The sequence below is a fragment of the Oncorhynchus mykiss genome, chromosome 8 (genome assembly GCF_013265735.2).
Source record: "Oncorhynchus mykiss isolate Arlee chromosome 8, USDA_OmykA_1.1, whole genome shotgun sequence".
NCBI classification, from domain to species: Eukaryota; Metazoa; Chordata; class Actinopteri; order Salmoniformes; family Salmonidae; genus Oncorhynchus; species Oncorhynchus mykiss.
Genome location: NC_048572.1, coordinates 12,716,103 through 12,739,009, shown reverse-complemented (window position 1 = coordinate 12,739,009; position 22,907 = coordinate 12,716,103). Strand labels below are relative to the sequence as shown.

Here is a 22,907-nt window from a genome sequence, read left to right as displayed (position 1 = left end):
ATCGATTAGAATTCTTTAAAATGTAGCTGTTCTAAAAGGCATGCATCAGCGGCTTGTTTGCGGAGGCCTAGAGATGCTAAACATGTTTGTTAATTAACAGTCAATAACCAGCTGACAAATCTTCATGACCGCCACAGCCTTAGCCTAGGCCCATACGCACAAAATTGTCTAGGCTCACACTTCTTACAGGAGATGCAGCAGGCCTGATGCCCTTTTTATGTTCTCTCCTATTGAGAAACACTGACACTGGAGCACAGCAGCATATCACAGGAGCAACAGCAAACCTGCTCCGCATTACCGTCACCTAGCAACCAGATACTGCACTGGCCTTGCTGAGGGTGCAATGTAAGGCGTCTATTTCTAGTGACTGTCACAAAACTGTAGATGGTTATTTAAGGACCTGCTGAAAGCTTTATGGGCCTCTTTTATAGTGCTATCTGCTTTCGCAGTCTCTGTGCATGAGGGTGGCTCTGAGTCATTTGGAGTGAAATGCTGGCCTCTCCACAGCAGAACAAAACCTGGGGTACAACAGCAAATAAGAGGATCCACGAGCTGACACTGGAGTAAAACATGTTGTGGAAATTGTGGTGTTGTGATATCAGTGCCGACTACAGATCGATTCTTACATGCGGACCAGACTGTGCGTACGCCATCGCGCGCATGTCGATTTTGTCCACCCACACCAGACACGATCAGGACACGCATGAGGAAATATCAAAACTAATTCAGAATCAACTATATTAATTTGGGGACAGGTGGAAAAGCATTAAACATTCATGGCAATAGCTAGCTAGCTTACTGTTGCTAGCTAATTTGTCCTGGGATATAAACATTGGGTTGTTATTTTACTTGAAATGCATACACAAGGTCCTCTACTCCAACAATTAATCCACAGATAAAAGGGTAAACGGAGTTAGTTTCTAGTAATCGCTCCTCCTTCAGGCTTCTTCATTTGATTTGATATGGTGGTTGGCAACCAACTTTAAGGTGTATTACCACCAACAACTGGAATGGAGTGTGGACCTCAGTTAATCTTGCAATCACCCACGTGGGTATATGCTCTTAAAAACCAATGAGGAGATGGGAGAGGCAGGACTTCCAGCGTGTCAAGCGTCACAAATAGAACCAAGTTCTATTTTTGCACCTGGCTACGCAGACGCTCGCGAGCAGTGTGAGTGCAATGATTGAATAACATGTATGTGTACGGACTCGGGAGAGGCAAAGGTCAAGAGCCATGCGCCCTCCGAAACACGACCCTGCCAAGCCGCACTGCTTCTTGACACACTGCTCGCTTAACCCGGAAGCAGGCCACAATGTGTCGGAGGAAACATGTACAACTGGTGACCATGTCAGCGTGCATGCGCCCGGCCCGCCACAGGAGTCACTAGAGCGTGATGGGACAAGGACATCCCAGCCGGCCAAACCCTCCCCTAACCCGGACGACGCTGGGCCAATTGTGTGTCGCCTCATGGGTCTCCCGGTCACTGCCGGCTGCGACACACCCCGGGATCGAACCCGGATCTGTAGTGTCTTAGACCGCTGCAACACTTGGGAGGCCCAAATGCAACATTTCATCGCGAGAAGACAGCGTTAGCACCCACAAGTAGACAGGAAAAAAAAAAAACTACCAACCTCAAGAGACATCTGAAAGCGCATCATTCCAGTATATACGCTCAGGTAATAACAGATTGGAAAATGCTAGCTAGTTAGCTTGCTGCAACGTCAGACCACTACTTATGACAGAACTTTGATAACAATATAGCTACAGTATGTCAAGGGGCAGGGCTTCAGACTGCGACCATTTAGTTGTATTTTGCGACCTTTTGACTTTTCTGTGGGAGTTACATTTTCTATTGGTTGCATCAGTGCGAGCTGAATATTCACTACATGGCCACTTCACTAAAAAGTGTCCGTTTTTTGGGGGGTGACTAAAACCATGATTTGGTCAAACAGTAAAGTGCATCATCCTTATGATTCTTGTAATGAAAGTGTCTGCCTAGGCCTGTCTCACTAGGGCCTGCTGCTATGATGAGCGAGCCACTTGATGTGCATTTTGGGAGTCAAAAAAGGCTTCAGATTGTATAGCATTTCAAAATCAAAATTGTGGGAAATGCATGGGTTTGAATGCAACTACGGTTTTTCGCAGTTTTTTTGGTATAATTTGTATGTCTCATCTAATATTGAGCTCAATAGCAACTATTTCACAACCGAGATAGTAGATATGGCTTTAAGAGACAAAGCGTTTGCAAAATGCCCAATTTTGCATTGGCCATTGCAAGTGCATAAGGATTGTAGGACATTCAATTTACCAGTAGATGAATGCATATTTAGCATGACCGATCCAGCTAATGTGTTTTGAGTTTACTTTCTCATATGGCGAGTTAGTCACATAATAAATTTGTCTGTAACATTATTGCACATAAAGACGTAGGCAAAGTCATCTCTATTGAACAAAATTCAGCTGTATTTTAACAGTAAAATATAACAATACACTATTGTCAATCCACAATTAATGACAATCACTGGATTAGGTTGCACATCAAAATATCTAGAATCATGCATTCCTGCTTGGACATGTCAGATGAAACTATGTATTTCTTGAATAGCCTACCATCTTAATAAAATATTCCAGTCTAAAGAAAGCACTGTGAATTACTTTATGAAGGCAGATACAATTATTTCCTATTGCGTGATGCCACAGAAGAAAATTGGTCCGTCAAGCCCCCATCTGGTGATGTTATGCAACATTACCTCCTCAACACACGAGCCCCACAATGGTGTGTTCAGTCCCCTCCTGTACTAAATGTACAGTGCCTTCAGAAAGTATTCACACTTCTTGACTTTTTCCACATTTTGTTATGTTACAAAGTGGGATTTGAATTTCTGTTAATGATCTACACAAAATACTCTTTCATGTCGAAGTGGAAGACAAATTCTAACATTTGTAAAAAAAAAAAAAAAGAAAATGTATGAAAAGTAAAACACTAATATATCTTGATAAGTATTCAACCCCCTGAATCAATGTTATAATCCCCTTTCTGGGTACATTTCCACACCTGGATTGTGCAACATTTAGCCATTCTTTTCAAAATTCTTCAAGCTCTGTCAAATTGGTTGTTGAACATTGCTAGACATTGCTAACCATTTTTAGGTCTTGCCATAGTTTTGACTTAATATAGTTTTGACTTAGTTTTGACTTAAATCTGCTTGAAAATCTAACTCAGCCACTCAGGAACATTCACTGTCTTCTTAGTAAGGAACTCCAGTGTAGATTTGGCCTTGTGTTTTCAGGTTATTGTCCTGCTGAAATGTGAATGAATGAATGAATGAATGAATGAATATCCCAGTGTCTGGTGAAAAACAAACAACCAGGTTTTCCTCTAGGATTTTCCATTTCTTTTTATTCTGAAAAACCAGTCCTTAACGATGTTTTATTTATATTATTTTACCTTTATTTAACTAGGCAAGTCAGTTAAGAACTAATTCTTATTTTCAATGACGGCCTAGGAACAGTGGGTTAACTGCCTTGTTCAGGGGCAGAACGTCAGCTAGGGGATTTGATATTGCAACCTTTCAGTTACTAGTCCAACGCTCTAACCACTAGGCTACGCTGTCGCCCCTGATACAGCCACCACTACGCTTGAAAATATGGAAAGTGGTACTGTAATGTATTGGATTTGTCCCAAACATAACAAATTGAATGTAGGTCAAGAAGTGAATTGTTTTGCCACGCTTTCTTTGAAGTATTACTTTAGTGCTTTGTTTCAAACAGGATGCACGTTTTAAAATCTTTTTTTCACTGTCAATTAGGTTAGTATTGTGAGGTAACTACAATGTTGTTGATCCATCCTCAGTTACCTATCACAGCCATTAAACTCTAAATGTTTTCAAGTCGCCATTGGCCTCATTGAAATCCCTGAGCGGTTTCCTTCCTCTCCAGCAACTGAGTTAGGAAGGACCCCTGTATTTTATTTTATTTAACTTGGCAAGTCAGTTAAGAACCAATTCTTATTTACAATGACGGCATACCCCAGCAAATAACCCTAACCCGGATGACGCTGGGCCAATTGGGAGTCCCATAGGGCGGCGCACAATCACGGCCGGCTTTGATACAGCCTGGATTCGAACCAGGGTCTGTAGTGACGCCTCTAGCACTCAGATGCAGTGCCTTAGACTGCTGCGCCACTTTATTGATGCACCATCCAAAGTGTAATTGATACATTCACAATGATCAAAGGGATATTCAATGTCTGCTTTGTTGTTTTACCCATCAACTAATAGGTGCCCTTCTTTACGAAGCATTGGAAAACCTCCCTAGTCTATGTGGTTGAATTTGTGTTTGAAATTCACTGCTCATATGAGGGACCTTACAGATAAATGTATGTGGCGGGTAGAGAGGATGTACTCAAAAAAAAATAATGTTAAACACTATAATTGCACACAGAGCGAGTCTAACTTAAGTGACTTATTAAGCAAATTGACTCAACTTATTTAGGCTTGCCATAACAAAAAGGGTTGAATACTTATTGAGTCAAGACATTCCTGCTTTTCATTTTTTAAGAAAAATGTCCAAAAACAATTTTTAATTAGTGCTGCAGGATGCAAATTTCTGTTTGAAAAAGTTAGCCTTTGCTTTCCTAACTGACTGTGTTTATTGGTTCCTGACTTCCCTGAACTGTTTCATATCGCGGGGACGATTCGATGCTAGTGCAGTATGCCACAGGATGTTTTTGTGCTGGTCAAGGGCAGTCAAGTCTGGAGTGAACCAAAGGGTATATCTGTTCTTAGATTTGTTTTAATTGAAAGGGGCATGCTTATTTAAGATGGTGAGGAAAGCCCTTTTAAAGAACAACCAGGCATCCTCTACTGACGGGATGAGGTCAATATCCTTGACCTTGTGAAACAGGTACAAAATAATCTATATCCACAGTAAAGCAAGTCCTGTATCGACATAACCTGAAAGGCCACTCTGCAAGGAAGAAGCCACTGCTCCAAAACCGACATAAAACCAGACTACAGTTTGCAACTGCACATGGGGACAAAGATCATACTTTTTGGAGAAATGTCCTCTGGTCTGATGAAACAATAATTGAACTGTTTGGCCATAATGACCATTGTTATGTTTGGAGGAAAAGGGGGAGGCTTGCAAGCCGAAGAACACCATCCCAACCGTGAAGCACGGGGGCGGCAGCATCATGTTGTGGGGGTGCTTTGCTGCAGGAGGGACCGGTGCACTTCACAAAATAGATGGCATCATGAGGCAGGAAAATTATGTGGATATAGTGAAACTACATCAAGACATCAGTCAGGAAGTTAAAACTTGGTCGCAAATGGGTCCAAGCATACTTCCAAAGTTGTGGAAAAATGGCTTAAGGAAAACAAAGTCAAGGTATTGGAGTGGCCATCACAAAGCACTGACCTCAATCCTATTGAAAATGTGTGTGCAGAACTGAAAAAGCGTGTGCGAGCAAGGAGGCCTACAAACCTGACTCAGTTACACCAGCTCTGTCAGGAGGAATGGGCCAAAATTCACCCAACTTATTGTGGGAAGCTTGTGGAAGGCTACCCGAAACATTTGACCCAAGTTTAACAATTTTTAAGGCAATGCTACCAAATACAAAAATTGAGTGGAATGTGATGAAATAATTAAAAGCCTAAATAAATAATTCTCTATTATTCTGACATTTCACATTTTTAAAATAAAGTGGTGATCCTAACTGACCTACGATGGAATTTTTACTATGTCGGGAATTGTGAAAAACTGAGTTTAAATGTATTTGGCTAAGATTTATGTAAACTTCCGACTGTACGTCCATGATAGGTTCAAATTTGGTTCACTCCAGTCCGTCTGTGGACGTTAACATCAAGGCCAGGGTGGACTGACCATATTTCAAAGTCGATGGACAAGCAGTGTCTGTTGGTGCTCAGTGGGTGATTTCATGGTAGGTTTCAGTAAGAGCTGGAAGGTGACATCAGCTCTTGATAGTATTTTTTATATTTGGGGGTATTATTACCATAATCCTCTTTGATTTAGAAGATACTGTTAGGCCTACACCAGCACTGTTATCAGGCTGTATTAGCGAGCTACATTTGCTAACTAGCATTAGCAGCTAACACAATTTAGCTGAATTTTTATTTAAAAAAAGACAAACTCAAACAGTGTAATTCTAGAACGCTTGTGGATTTATATTAAGAAACATCGTTGTCATCAACATTTTTGCATTGACCAGGCAAACTGAATGCAAGTGTCTCGTGGTCAAGCAACAACAAAATGTGCTTGAATGAACATGAACATTTAAAAAAAATATATATATATATTTTAACTTAATATAATACAAATAAAAATCAATTTAGTCTAAAATAAATATGAAACGTTCAATTTGGTTTAAATAATGCAAAAACAGTGTTGGAGAAGAAAGTGAAAGTGCAATGTGTGCCATGTAAAAAGGCTAACGTTTAAGTTCCTTGCTCAGAACATATGAAAGCTGGTGGTTCCTTTTAACATGAGTCTTCAATATTCCCAGGTAAGAAGTTTTAGGTTGTAGTTATTATAGGACTATTTCTCTCTATACCATTTGTATTTCATATACCTTTGAGTATTGGATGTTCTTATAGGCACTATAGTACGGCCAGCCTAATCTCGGGAGTAGATAGGCTTGAAGTCATAAAACAGGTGCAACGACAGTGTTTTTTCCACGAATGCGCTTGTAAAATCATCACCTGTTTGGCGAAGTAGGCTGTGAGTCGATGATATATTAACAGGCACCGCATGGATTATATGCAACGGAGGACAAGCTAGATAAACTAGTAATATCATCAACCATGTGTAGTTAACTAGTGATTATGTTAAGATTGACTGTTTTTTATAAGATACGTTTAATGTTAGCTAGCAACTAATCTTGGCTCCTTGCTGCACTTGCATAACAGGTGGTCAGCCTGCCACACAGTCTCCTCGTGGAGTGCAATGTAATCGGACATAGTCGGCATCCAAAAATGCAGATTACCGATTGTTATGACTTATGACTTGAAAATCGGACAGAATTAAAATCGGTCGACCTCTACTCAAGAGTACAGAAATGAGAGCAGCTTGCCGTTTGCACTGTATCTACTGAACATCATTTGATAGTAGAACAGTTAAGAAACCAAATAACTAAACTACTAATATTGATATACGCTTGCAAAGTCTAGAGATCTTATGCTTAGCTAACTGGTCTGCAACACGTTTTAAGACGTGCATCTGTGTAAGAAATCAGCGTAAGAGGACCGTGTTGTGTGTACATGTACCCAGGAGACTGCAAACTCACAGAGTCCCGTCAGATTATTCATATGTTCAAGGCGACAAAATAAACTACAAAAGGCATGCCCAACCAAAGAGATGAACTAACACAAAGAAACTTGGGCTGAGAGGAATCTGGCCTCCTCTCTCTCCAGGACTAATGATCCTCCCAATTGTCCACACCTGAGTAATTAAGGCTTCCTGGCTGAGCATATTACCTAACCCGGTTGATGCTGCCCCCTGGGGATGGAGTGTGGACTTGGTAGTGGTAGTGTCTAATCACACTCCTAAGACCTTACCTATCTAACCTATTCCATAACATCCACCCAATTATGATTGTGATTATGCCAATGCTGTGACACAGTCCTATGATTATGATCAGACAGAGAGAGAAACAGTTATGAGACAAAAACACACATTGAGAGGCTGACGGTCATAGAATATAAATATGGCTATTATCATCATCATCATTATTGCATGACTTCAGGTCAAGTTGGAGAGACTACTCATCACATGAGATGCTATTACAATCTTGTTGGTTGACAGGCAAAAACAAACAACAAAAAACACCTGCAGCCATGGGAGAAACCTGAATATCCTGTTATGGGTGAACCCAAGATTCAATTGAGACTGACAGCTAAGGTGTCAGGACAATTTCAGCAAGCACAACAAACGATCACATGACTTAGTTTAAAAAAAAATTGGAACATGGAAAAACAACCAGTGGCTGATGGATGTCCATGATGCTACAAGGCAAACTGGCTTGATGTGAAAATTGGAATTGAAAAAGAAGGCCTCGGGGGACAGTGTTATGACAAAGGTGCCAATGCAAGAGGATGTCTCTTGTAGTTTGCTTGAGCGAGACTTCACTCAGGTAAATGAAAATGCCACGTTGTGAACCTAGCACCAAGGGGCATTTTGCAGATAAAAAAAAAACCAGACCTCGGTATCACACTTGAGCACACCATTTATTACCTTAGAAAAGGTCCCAAAAAATTGGACTAATTTTCAGCGGCAACGGTTTCCACAGTTCAAGAAACTCCTTTTACATTTGGCCTAACTTTTAACAAAAACCTGAGACATAATCGGTGGTGTAAAGTACTTAAGTAAATATACTAGATATTTTTTTGGGGGGGGGGGGGGGGGGGTATCTGTACTTTCCTTTTAAAATTTTGCCAACTTTTACTTCACTACATTCCCATAGAAAATAATGTACTTTTTACACCATATACAGTGGGACAAAAAAGGTATTTAGTCAGCCACCATTTGTGCAAGTTCTTCCACTTAAAAAGATGAGGCCTGTAATTTTCATCATAGGTACACTTCATCTATGACAGACAAAATGAGAAAAAAAAAATCCAGAAAATCACATTGTAGGATTTTTTATTAATTTATTTGCAAATTATGGTGGAAAATAAGTATTTGGTCACCTATAAAACAAGCAAAATTTCTGGCTCTCACAGACCTGTAACTGTATTAATGGCACCTGTTTGAACTTGTAATCAGTATAAAAGACACCTGTCCACAACCTCAAACAGTCACACTCCAAACTCCACTATGGCCAAGACCAAAGAGCTGTCAAAGGACACCAGAAACAAAATTGTAGACCTGCACCAGGCTGGGAAGACTGAATCTGCAATAGGTAAGCAGCTTGGTTTGAAGGAATCAACTGTGGGAGTAATTATTAGGAAATGGAAGACATACAAGACCACTGATAATATCCCTCGATCTGGGGCTCCACGCAAGATCTCACCCCGTGGGGTCAAAATTATCACAAGAACGGTGAGCAAAAATCCCAGAACCACACGGGGGGACCTAGTGAATGACCTGCAAAGAGCTGGGACCAAAGTAACAAAGCCTACTATCAGTAACACACTACGCCGCCAGGGACTCAAATCCTGCAGTGCCAGACGTGTCCCCCTGCTTAAGCCAGTACATGTCCAGGCCCGTCTGAAGTTTGCTAGAGAGCATTTGGATGATCCAGAAGAAGATTGGGAGAATGTCATATGGTCAGATGAAACCAAAATATAACTTTTTGGTAAAAACTCAACTCGTCGTGTTGGGAGAACAAAGAATGCCGAGTTGCATCCACACCATACCTACTGTGAAGCATGGGGGTGGAAACATTATGCTTTGAGGCTGTTTTTCTGCAAAGGGACCAGGACGACTGATCCGTGTAAAGGAAAGAATGAATGGGGCCATGTATCGTGAGATTTTGAGTGTAAACCTCCTTCCATCAGCAAGGGCATTGAAGATGAAACATGGCTGGGTCTTTCAGCATGACAATGATCCCAAACACACCGCCCGGGCAACGAAGGAGTGGCTTCGTAAGAAGCATTTCAAGGTCCTGGAGTGGCCTAGCCAATCTCCAGATCTCAACCCCATAGAAAATCTTTGGAGGGAGATGAAAGTCAGTGTTGCCCAGCAACAGCCCCAAAACATCACTACTCTAGAGGAGATCTGCATGGAGGAATGGGCCAAAATACCAGCAACAGTGTGTGAAAACCTTGTGAAGACTTGACCTCTGTCATTGCCAACAAAGGGTATTTAACAAAGTATTGAGATAAACTTTTGTTATTTTCCACCATAATTTGCAAATAAATTCATTAAAAATCCTACAATGTGATTTTCAGGATTTTTTTCCGTCTCATTTTGTCTGTCATAGTGGAAGTGTACCTATGATGAAAATTACAGGCCTCTCATCTTTTTAAGTGGGAGAACTTGCACAATTGGTGGCTGACTAAATACTTTTTTGCCCCACTGTATTTCCCCTGACACCCAAAAGTACTCGTTACATTGACAGGAAAATGGTCCAATTCACACACTTACCAAAGAACATCCTTGGTCATCTCTACTGCCTCTGATCTGGTGGACTCACTAAACACAAATGTTTAGTGTGCCCCGGATGGTTTGCTTAATATAAGGAATTCGAAATGGTTTATACTTTTACTTTTGATACTTAGGTATATTTAAAACCAAATACTTTTAGACTTTTACTCAAGTAGTATTTTACTGGGTGACTCACTTTTACTTGAGTCATTTTCTATTAAAAAAGGTATCTTTACTTTTACTCAAGTATGACAATTGAGTACTTTCCCCACCGCTGGACACAAGACACTGCTTCACTAGCGCTGGCTCCTGATAAGGCCTGTGCTTTATGATCATATTCCCAATCACACAAGGCACACATTCTACATTACAGAATGTAGGTTACACTGCTACGCCACATCAATCTGAAAGAGATGCAAAAGAGAACAGGGTTTACACTTTAAGCCTGCTTGCAGACAATAGTGCAGCGACACTTGCCCTAACGATTTGCTCAGTCAACTGCCAGGTTATCAGAACCGTGTACTGTAAATTAAGCTATAAATTGTAGATTAGTGCCAACGGGACTTGTTGCCAGTTTCCATTCTAGATAGCCATGGTGCAGCTTTCACAGGACCTCGTTACTCCTCCCTATTAGCTTACATATTGATAGGTCAAGTCCTGAACTTTATTTAGTTATTCAGCCGATTCACTTTTACGGAATATTCCCACCCTCTCACACTGTAAAAATAGACAGCAACCTCTGAGTGGAGGGGTCAGACGACCTTATGCAATGGAGAATAAATTAAATATGGGTATGACAGCACAGGGGGATTAGATCAAAAGAAACCGACATGTGGTTCTCATGTCACTGTCAAGCTTTGAAAAAAAGTGGCCTAGATCTGACTGGCCCAGTGTAAAATGGCAACGACGTAGGGGTCCATTGCAAACAGAAAGTGCATGAACATGTGAAGCGAGTCAAAATGAGGGAGTGACACTACAGCCTACAGCCTACTGTAGTCTAGTCTGTGGGCATTAATGCACGTCGATTGATACCGCAACAATTCACTGCAGTTGCTAAACCGGTTGGGGGAAGACTGGTCAGTCAGGTCTGCTTCACACACCAGTCGCAAAGGCTTCTTTAGGGTTCACTCCGAATGATGCCGGCTGAGCATGTGACAAAAACAGAAAAGAGCAGTCAAAGAGACGATTAAAAAGAGTGTGTTGCAACAAAAACAGGAGGCCTAGTGGGCCTGTTGCCGACTACTCTTTGACAATGAACACGTGTTAAACACAGCAAGAACAATTAGCAAAAAATCCCAAGGGATCGATAGGTTTATAACAAGGAAATAACACTATACTAGAATATTTGAAAATGATTAAATGACAGTGTAGCTGATCATGTAATAGGCCTAATGAGACTGTGGTGTAAAAAAGGCTCAGCTGCAGGTGAGATCAGGCAATATTGTATATACTCTGGAAATCTGTCTACGTTTTAATGAAGACTGCTCCCTTCAGACACTCAATGTAATTGCTAAGCATGACTTATTCTGCACTAGAATGCACTGGAGAGTGAGTCAGTGCACACAAAGTGTCCACATACAACCAATGCACTCTCGGCAAGTTCCCCACAGTCTGATTTCTTATAACAAACACACAACACACCATAAATAAAAACCCTGGCGTCCATAAGGGACTGGGCACTCAGCTAAGAGTAGACGGTCGCCAACGCACAAAGCCAGGGCTTTTACACGGTCCTGAAGTTCAAAATTAGTTTTTAAAAAAATATATAGAATATACATACATACATACATATACACACACACCTGGAAGGCATTACAATCATTCTCATGAGGTTGATTTTAGCCTCAACAACTGTGCCGAAAGTGTTAATCCCCACCTGTCAGCCAGGAATCTGTAGCGCAGGTGTCTATGCTGATATTTCTTACGCTTCGATCACACCGACAGCATCATTGCATTTTGATACACCAGAATTATATTCATTTCCAATGAAACGCTGCATTTGTCTTGCAGCATTGCGTTGCAAAGGCATTTGCAGTGCATTCGGTGTGGTGCATTTGTTGGATTTATCAAACATATGCGTCAAACTATATGTGTAGATGGCTTGACAGAAATGGCAGCAGAAGGTACATGTTGAACTTTTGTTGTATACAAATCCAAATGATGCTGCATGCAATGACGCTGTCGGTGTGATCAAAGCGTTACATGGAGCATGTGCTCCTAAAATAAATTTAGGCACACAACGAAAGTATTTGAGTTAGAGTGTTTTCATGATAAGAAATGACAAAGTTCTTGAACATGAGAACAATGATCAGCTGTCCTTTTAAGGGGTGGGCCGTTACCGTGGTAACGAGGCACTCCTGTCTGTCAGAGAAATTAGATTCTCCGATATCTCTTCCCTAGCAGTTGAGCAAGGTCAAACTAACATTGAAAAACAACCAAGATTGTGAACAAAACGACGTAAATGGCCAAGAAACACAAGGAAAAAGTCACCCTTTAGTAGAGTATTGGGTAAATTCGACCAACATCTATCCTCAAAACATATCTTTCAGCACTTCAGTGCGCTCAGCTCCGTTGCGGTGAGAGAAGGATACCACGCGCAACAGTGCCCGTGCTGAAAGATTCCATTTATTTTGAGTTCCTAGTTCTTTATGCGATTAGCTAACAGCTATGAGACAAAACGTCAGAAATACTTTGAAAATAGCTATGGCAGCATTTTCTTTGCTATAAATCAACTCGCACGTGCTCATACTTGACTTTTACAGATCGTCCACATCTATTTTTAGGCGCATATGCCAGTAAAATGGTCGCACTGTAGAGCTCTGTACTGGGTTTCAAGAAAGACGTCTGTCAGCCAGACTAACCGAGGGGGCTGTGCTTACATGTCTGACCTCATGAAGAGGTATAACACTACACTGCATACTAAATCTTGTCCCACACAACTAAATCACCTAAGAAAAAATAAAAATACATGTTTCACATTGTTCAGTCTGGCCTATATGTTGTAATAACATAATGTTACATTTTATTGTTGTTTTTACATCATGTTACATTTAGTACTAGTATAAGTTTTCTATTTGTAATGCTCTGGTATTACATAATCATCAACCAGGGGATTTGATCTTGTAACCCTGTAGTTACACACTGTTGCAGCCAAGACCCAAGGCTGCTTTTTGCTTTTTGCTCTTGCAGAGTGCACTTCCTAATCTGCACACATAAGTGCCAGCCATCGCACTCAGGCTGTGATGGGCTAACAATAGGTTAAACTTGATGTAAGTGATCTCCAAAGTGTCTGGTTGTGGTTGACAGAGAGCATGTCCTCCGCTCGTTTGCCTTCTTTTGAAAAACATGAACAAATGGCAAACAACTAGACTACACTCATTTTTACCACTTGACAAGCATCCATTGCAAATGAGTCAGTTTGCATATGAATAAAAAGAGACCAACTCATCCATTGAGCCAAATCAAAACAGCTCGCCGAAACCTCTTGATATGTAAACAAAGTTTTGTTTTTTGCCCTAGCACTACACAGCTGATTCAAATAACCAACTCATCATCAAGCTTTCATTATCTGAATAAACTGTATAGTGCTAGGGGGGGAAAAAACATGCACACAGGAGAGGTCCCAGGACAGAGTTTGGGAAACCCTGTTTTAGCACAAACAGTGGAAACAAGTGAGTCATTTGACAAAGCCTATCAATCTATTAGTCAGGAGTTGTCAATGGCAACTTTGTGCATTTAACAAAGCAGGACACAGACTTAGCCATCGACCTAACTTATCAGTGTTTGAATTGCTCCAGAATGGCAAGGGTTTGATCAGAATCCAGCTTTAGAACGCCGCTGAAGTCTGACTTTAAATGAAGCCGGCTATCTTCAAGAAAATCAACAAAAAAAAATTGGTCTAGCATGCTTTGAGAAATACATTGCAGGGCTTCTGGCTGCCATGGCAACAATGATGGTCTCCCAGTGAGTCGTCATTTCAGTGTCTTATCACACAACATGGGGCTATAAACACTCCAGAATCTCTACTGCAGGATGAAAGATCAGAATATCTACAGCTGCAGTACTTCCCCAGCCTGCTATACTGTGATTCATGCATTATAGCTGGCCAAACATTGTGTAGTAAAGCCATTTAGTTTATGTACAACAGGTTCCACAGCCCCTCTCTCATTCCTGCACACAGGTACTTACCCAAACTGACCAATTACTTTAGATTGGGAAGGAGCGCAAACATAGCATGAATCAAATAAAATGTTATATTAGTCACATGTCCCGAATACAGGTATTACAGTGAAATGCTTCTTACGAGCCCCTAACCGACAGTGCAGTTTAAGAAAAATACAGATAAGAATAAGATATAAAAGTAACAAGTACTGCAAGAGCAGCAGTAAAAATTTATATATATATATATATATATATATATATATATATATATATATATATATATATATATATATATTAGACAGACACACACACAAGGGGGTGCCGGTACAGAGTCAATGTGCAGGGGCACCGGTTAGTTGAGGAAGTATGTACATTTTGGTCAAGTTAATTAAAATGACTATGCATAGATGACAACAGTGTGGTGTGGAGAGGGGAGGGGCAATGCAAGTAGTCCGGGTAGTTATTTAACTAGATGTTCAGGAGTCTTATGGCTTGGGGGTAGATCTTAGACCTAGATTTGGTGCTCCGGTACCGCTTGCCATGCAGTAGCAGAGAACAGTCTATGACTAAGGTTGCTGGAGTCCTTGACAATTTTTAGGACCTTCCTCTGACACTGCATGGTATAGAGGTCCTGTATGGCAGGAAGCTTGGCCCCAGTGATGTACTGGGCCGTTCGCACTACCCTCTGTAGTGCCTTGCGGTCGAAGGCCAAGCAGTTGCCATACCAAGCAGTGATGCAACCAGTCAGGATGCTCTCGATGGTGCAGCTGTAGAACCTTTTGAGGATCTGAGGACCCATGCCAAATATTTTCAGTCTCCAAAGGGGGAATAGGTTTTGTCGTGCCCGCTTCGTGACTGTCATGGTGTGCTTGGGCAATGTTAGTTTGTTGATGTGGATACCAAGGAACTTGAAGCTGAGAAAACTCACATTTAGGCTATTGTCATGATGCATAGATTGTGGGTTAAACTGTAATAATGCCATTAAGTTATGTCGGGTAGCCTATTAGAATGCGTCAAGAAATATGAGCAATGCCAAGCTGTTTATTTTTTGGGAAATATGCCCATGTTGTGTGGGCTTATTGAGGACTATACCAGAGGAAAACACTTTTCACAACATTAATAAAATTGCTAATTATTTGTGTAAAATGACTTTTACACAGAGGTGATGTGAGGATGGAGGCATTAAATATGAAACCAAAGCTGTCGTTCCCCTATCAGTGTTGTGCAGACACAGCTAAGCCAATTATGTCAAACTGGAGGTACTCAACCACATCGCTCCCTGTCAGGGATATGGATTTAACAGAAATGAAAACAGTTCAGGCCTTCACCTAACCATCTTAATACCCAGGGAACACTTAAACGTGAATGACATAGCAAATCGACCTGTAGCTGATTGGGAACAACAGGGGAACCAGAGTGAGTCCTCTGGGGAGTAGGCAGGAAGCATTCCTGGGAACCACTGACGAAACCAGTCATGAATCAAATGAGCGAGGCGTAAACCTCTGTGTGGGGCCCACACCTGAGCAGAGTCAAACAACCACACACGGCGATAACCACAAATAAGTTGTCCCAAATTTGCCATAACAACCAGCGCTCAAATCAACACATCAGAGCCTAGCCACACTACACAAGAGGTGAGCAACTCGTCCACTGTGCAACCCATTTCACTCAAGACAACATTAGGCTACCTCTCTGATTACTCTCACTGGCATACAGATGGGGATCAGAAGAACAGACAGATTAGGTTAGCCAAAACAAGAGCGGTAGGATGAGGTCTCTGCTCCAGAGAAATAGGGAAGGAGAGAGGGAGAGCGAGAGAGCTGGTGGGGTGAATCAGAATCCTGTCTGATGACACACGAGCATCCCTGTCATGGCGATCATAACCTCACCAAGAAGTCCAGTTAGCTCCCCTCATCACCCCCAACCACTGTGCCTAATTACTGTCACGTCACTCAAATAGACATGCATTCTTGCACAGCTATTCATTCTGCAGGTCATTCTGTCAGAAATGCTGAAAACACGTCACACATTTCTTTGTACTTTAACTGCCCCGATGCCCAAACCCCACCTCTTTGTCCTTATGCAACATGGTGCACATCTGATTATCTCCCACTTTGTTCATCCTGTACTCCCTCAGAGTTCATGTCGGGAGTTTTCTGAGTCTCAAAAAGGTTCTCAATGCATACAAGCAGTAACACGTCACTGGCCTGGAATACTGCCCCCGACAAAACACTCCACCCACATACCAACCCCCTCCCCTACACAATCCTCCATTCAAGGGGTGCGAGTCACTCCAGCATTATCGCCCAGAGCTGAACCAGTCGGCGACATCATTAATAAAATGCCACCCATTCAGACAAGAGTAGCCTAGGAGGTTATGGTTGACTACAACTATCTCGCAGAATCGAAAGGGCCATGAAACCACATACTAGCTAGTTAACCATGTTAGTACTAGCTACTAAACACTAATAAAATAGACTAATTGAGAACTTTACGGATCAACTTTATTTCTAAATCGGCATTAGTAGTCAATTTACATTCAAACAGAGGAGAAAGATCATCTGTTATGTGCTCCATACCCACCCCCCTCCCTCTCTGAGTTTAAAGATCAGGAGAGGAAGCTTGCTGCTGCAGGTCATGGGTCATGGGGGGGCGCGCAGGTGGGAAACCACCCCACCGAGGGAAGCCCGAAGCCCCCTAGGCTCTCTACCTCGGCACCAGTCCTTCTGGTCCTGCAGGTGTGGGGCCGCTTGTGACACACGGGGCGGCAGGGTAGCCTAGTGGTTAGAGCGTTGGACTAGTAACCGGAAGGTTGCAAGTTCAAACCCCCGAGCTGACAAGGTACCAATCTGTCGTTCTGCCCCTGAACAGGCCGTCATTGAAAATAAGAATTTGTTCTTAACTGACTTGCCTAGTTAAATAAAAGGTAAAATAAAATCTGTAATATCCATCAATGACTTTATTCAGAGTAGTGTAGAATGGCACATTACGTTTCTAACCAAACAAAAAGGTGAAAAGTCACAAATAAACAAGTCAAACATTCCCTCAATCCATAAGCAGCATTAGCCTAGTCAATGCCATGTAGGCCCAAGGTTCAGTGTCTGCACTTTTCCCCCTCATCATTTCAACATGTTGGCAGGCTAACTTGTCTGAACTTGACTGTTGAAGTCAGTAAGAGGTTTTGCTTTAGCAAATTAAGTTTCAGCAGTCTCATACCATGACTCTTGAGTTTCCAATATGGACTCTTCTTTCATATTCCTGAATACATTGACATTTCTCTCCCAGAAAGGCTTCAGCGACACATAATTCTCTATTGGGGCTCAATAAATTACTCTGCATAAACATTAAAGATAAAATTGTCATTGTAACACAGATGCCTTGTAGCTGCATTTGGGGAGTGGAGGGATCAACTTCCTTTAATGAACTGTACAAATGACCTGGTTTGGATTATCTAGTCAATTCTCCCATCAGGAATAATTCATGATGGTTGAACGAACAATTACTACCCAGGCTGGATCCTGATACTTGGGTGGCTACCCTGCTTTTTAAAACGCACACCACAATCACCTCATTTAGGCTACAGTGTGAGGCTTTCAGTCCCATCTTCACTGCCCCATACAGGGCCCCAGATATAGCAGACTGTCTCCCTCTCTCACACACACACACACTAGGAGTTCATCAGATAATAACCAAGCTCTTGATCATGCAAAGTGTGGATTGACTAAGAGAAGTTCAACACTGGTGCTCAATTCACACGTGTCATTGAGATTCAGTATGTGTAGCCAGGAATGAATTTGGCATAATTGCTGAATGAAGAATAAAAAGAGGTATGCACTTAAGTGCCAAGCGGTTTTGGATTCTGAACCGCTCTCTCAATCCTAATAATACTGCTGAGCATGAAGCAATGTAATCCCTAGCTACAGGTTTCACTGTGTCTGAAAACGGTTTGGATTGAGGAATTTGACCTTGGAAATGTTCATTTTGAGGCAACTGTTATAGTATCCAGCTTGAAATGTCCTATAAAACAAAAAATTGCAGGGCATAGCAACAGATTCAGATTTAACAGTAACAATGCACTGGCAGCATACAATTTCCATTCCCTCCAGTGAAACTAACTTGCAATGTTGCACTATATGAGGTAAGGTGAACATTCTTCATTGTCACTGTTCTATGTCAAGTCTCCATATTGAAGAACCTCTGAGTAAAACAAAGGCTACCTGTAACTTAGCAATCTGCCACTACATTCAAGGCCCAGGACAGAAACTACACTGAACATAAATAAACACAACATATTTTTGTTCATATAAGGAAATCAGTCAATTGAAATAAATTAATTTGACCTTAATCTTGGATTTAACAGGACTGGGAATACAGATATGTATTTGTTGGTCAGACATCTTAAAAAAGCTAGGGGTGTGGATCAGAAAACCGGTCAGTATTGACAGCTCCTTCACAGAGTTGCCTGTGGAATGTTGTCTCAGTCTGCTTCAATAGCTGTGCGAAGTTGCTGGATATTTGCGGGAACTGGAACACCCTGTTGTACATGTCGATCCAGAGCAACCCAAACATGCTCAATGCGTGACATGTCTGGTGAGTATGCAGGCCATGGAAGAACTGGGACATTTTCAGCTTCCAGGAGTGGTGTACAGATCCTTGCGACATGGGGCCATGCATTATCATGCTGAAACACGAGGTGATGGCGGCAGATGAATGACAAACAATGGGCCTCAGGATCTTGTCACGGAATCTGTGCATTAAAATTGCCATCGATACCATAACCCGACCGCCACCATAGGGCACTCTGTTCACAAAGTTGACATGAGCAAACCGCTTGCCGCCACACACGTTGTCTGCTATCGGCTCAGTACAGTTGAAACTGGGATTAATCCGTGAAGAGCACATTTCTACAGTGTGCCAGTGGCCATCGAAGGTGAGCCCACTGAAGTTGGTTACGAATTCGAACTGCAGTCAAGTCAAGACCCTGGTGAGGACGACGAGCACGCAGATGAGCTTCCCTGAGACGGTTTCTGACAGTTGTGCAAACCTACAGTTTCATCAGCTGTCCGGGTGGCTAGTCTCAGACAATCCCGCAGGTGAAGAAGCCGGATGTGGAGGTCCTGGGCTGGCTTGGTTATACTTGGTTTGTGGTTGTGATGCTGGTTGGATGTACTGCCAAATTCTCTAAGACAACACTGATGCCGGCTTATGGTAGAGAATTGAACAGCTCTGGTGGACATTACTGCCAGTCAGCATGCCAATTGTACACTCCCTCAAAACTTGAGGCATCTGTGGCATTGTTGTGTGACAACAATAGAGCGGCCTTTTATTGTCCCCAGTTCAAGGTGATCATGCCGTTTAATCATCTTCTTGAGATGCCACACCTGTCAGGTGGATGGATTATCTTGGCAAAGGAGAGGCTCACTAACAGTGATGTAAACAAATTTGTGCACAACATTTTAGAGAAATACGCTTTTTGTACACATGGAACATTTTTGGGATATTTTATTTCAGGTCATGAAACATGGGACCAACACTTTACATGTTGGTTTTACATGTTGGTTTTATATTTTTGTTCAGTATAGATCAGATAGGCTACATTACAGTTCTACTGGCTGCCAAGGTGTACAAAATATCACTCTCCAGCTAGGATGAAATTCTCAGAAAGCAACATTTCATTCATATGCAGGCTTCTCCTTACCAAAACAAACAATATAAAGTTAATGTAGTAGGCCGATGTTTAGAGGGCTCTGTAGTTTTCATGGATTCAAAACATAAATAAATGCATGTGTCTGGCCTTATGTCTTGTACAGGAAAATAACCAACAACTATCCAGATGCGTCGTGACTAGTAGCACTGTACAAAATATATAGCTGTCAAAAGAGCCATTACCATGCATAAATAACAATGGTGCTATTTCTGAGTGGAGAAATTGACAGGCAGTGACGGGGATTTCACACCAGCTAAAACGTAGGCAGTGCACAATATACACAAAAGTATCAGCAATTAGATCAATCTCTCGAAGTAGTCTACTTTGCCAGGATTGCACTTCAGTCCTCCCTGTGAGCATACATCACAGCTAGGTGCCAAAGAACAGAGGCTGAAAATGCAACTGTCATTAGCTACCCAAAGCTTCCGCGTTTCATTGACCAACACATTTTTATCTCTGTACAGACCATCTGACTGTACAGATTGGTAGAAAATAGTTAATGTCCGACTACGTCAGGTATTGATCACGTTTGCTAGAGTAAACGGGAAGTGTCAACACCGCTACCCTTTCACTTGAGACTATTTCAGGCAGCATTTTTTATTTTCTTACCTTTGAGCTGCGGCAAGGGTGAAAGCTCGGTAAAAGTTTGAGTTCGGAACTGGGACGACCCTTGAGATTTCTTCTGTTTCTGGGCCTTCCTCATTGATTTTCGCGTGAACCCGTCCACTTTCTCAGACGCAGAGATAGCCGACATTTTGAAGCATCAACTGTATCGTAAAAGTATTTTTGGACATGTGCACCAACGATAGATTTAGGGTTTCCCACAAGTGGTCTATGTCTCCCAGTTCAGGAGCATCAAAATCTTCTGCAACTTGAAATGGCGTAAGCATCAAACTTTGAAAAACACCTTCTGCTTGTTTGATCCACTGAAGCTTGCTAGTTAATCAGTTTCCATGTAAAGCCCGCATTTTCGTCCCGCTTGTTGAGTCCAGCGAGCTGTTTAGAAAACTAGCTAGCGTTAGCTAACGCTACGCGTATCAACAAGCCAGCCAACTCATGACAGATTTGAGAAAACGTATCTAGGTAGACGTTAGCTAATAGACTGACAGCAGAAACACTGCTTAACTAAATTGCTGGGTATATTTAAATTGTAATTTCTGCAATATAGCAACCTGTTGCTATAATTGTCATTTGTATAGCTAACCGGCTAACGTTAGCTACTTCAGAGAGAACACCTATGCTAACTAGCATAAGACTAGCTGTCAGTGCTAGCTTTTTAAATGACAGACAAAAAATGCTAATGCTAGCCAGCTGGCTGCTTGGCTAACGTTAGCTATCTGGCTAGCTGCTTCGTTAAAACGTACCGTTAACTAGATAATATGAACATTTACAATTTAAAGCGAACTGTCATGATGAAATTCATACTATTTCCCACAAGAAAAATAAATATTGTATTCCGTGTCTTCTAGCAGCAGTTGGCTTTGTCAAAATGAAAAAACAGTCTGGACGAATGAAGTCTGGCAACCTCGAACTACTCAGCAACGTTCGTATATCGGAAGAACCACGGCGCCAATGGAGTCATGTTCAGTACTTTCCCGTGTCCATTTAGTCGGAAATATCGAGTTGCACTGAACACACCGATAATCACTTTTTACTTGTGCTCGGACGTCAATAACTTTTTCGATTTATTAGATTACACAATTCCATGTAAAAATCCGCCACACTGCAAACTCAGTGCAACCATTAACAGCTTTATGAGTACATCGTTGTCGGGTTGCATTTAGTGACAAAAGTTTACGTCTTTGACAGACAACTGCAGTGTCCAACCAAAATGTTGAAACAGGCATGCTCATGCCTTTTTTTTTAAACCAATTGAAGACTGGGCTCTAAACCATGTGACAATATGATCAGAAAACAAATACCAGTAAATTGGCAACTGGAAACGTTTATAAATAGGCAGGATACGGTGTCCATATAAACAAAACATGTCAACATTGTCATTTCAGACGAGTGCTTCTTTTGAGGCCAGGCAATTACATCACTTACTATATTTATCCATTAACATCCAATTAATGTCACCTATATTTGCAGCAGAGATCCAACAGTGTGGTGTGAGGTTAAAAAGATTGTTTGACCCCACAATCATGTGATCCTCTGTAAGCCCCCAGCACTAGTAGCATGCTAACCTTTGCACATGTGATCACATGCAGAGAGCAGAAGAAAATGTTCTCATGGAGGCACTAGCTCAGACACCAGACATCCATGTTTCAGACAGACACAAAAGAATGTTGCAGGTTGACAGGACTACAAACTATCATGCATTCTTAGTCTCCTTTCAGTAAAAATGTGTGTATGTGAAGACAGGATTAACACAGTGCAAACACATGTCAAGTTACAACAACAGAAGTGGAAAGTATACTGGAAAAACAGGTTGGAGACCAGTGTCAGAAACCTTTGAACAGCATTGCATGGGCTGTGAACTGTTATAATGTAGTACTAACAACACTACTAACTCACCCAAAGTTTGGTTTTAATGTACTTTTGTAAGTATTGTCATGTCTAGGGACTTGCTTGCTGCATTATCATCTAAATATGTTGTAGGGTAATCTGACAGACTTTACTAATGGTAATTTTAGTCTCATGGCCTTTGTGAATACTCATGACTTATAGTGTGATATGGTAGTGACACAGCTAATTATTCAGAATGGGGAACCAAGACTGGAATTCAAACTTGTGCAGACATGAATGGTGTAGGGTGAAGTTGCCCCTAGACACATTTAATGGTTAAGGTTAGGATTGGCGGAGGGGAAGCGGATCATTGTATACAGAGTGAATGTACAAAATAAAAACGTGAGAACAGGAATCTCTTGTAAGTTTGTCTTCTATGTTGAGTGGACAACTCATTGTAAGGATCCTCAAAAGGGTGCAATATTG

The 22,907-nt window shown here is 41.6% G+C and overlaps 1 protein-coding gene across 1 annotated transcript in view; it reads right to left on the bottom strand.

Moving 5' to 3' along the window:
- Positions 1-22,716, bottom strand: part of ppp2r5a (protein phosphatase 2, regulatory subunit B', alpha isoform) — a 76,935-nt gene extending 54,219 nt beyond the window's left edge. Inside the window, exon 1 of the mRNA XM_036984800.1 lies at positions 20,583-22,716. Within this exon, the coding sequence (XP_036840695.1) occupies positions 20,583-20,727 (145 nt within the window). The 5' untranslated portion in view covers positions 20,728-22,716. The remainder of the gene's footprint in view (positions 1-20,582) is intronic.
- Between the last annotated feature and the right edge of the window lie 191 nt (positions 22,717-22,907).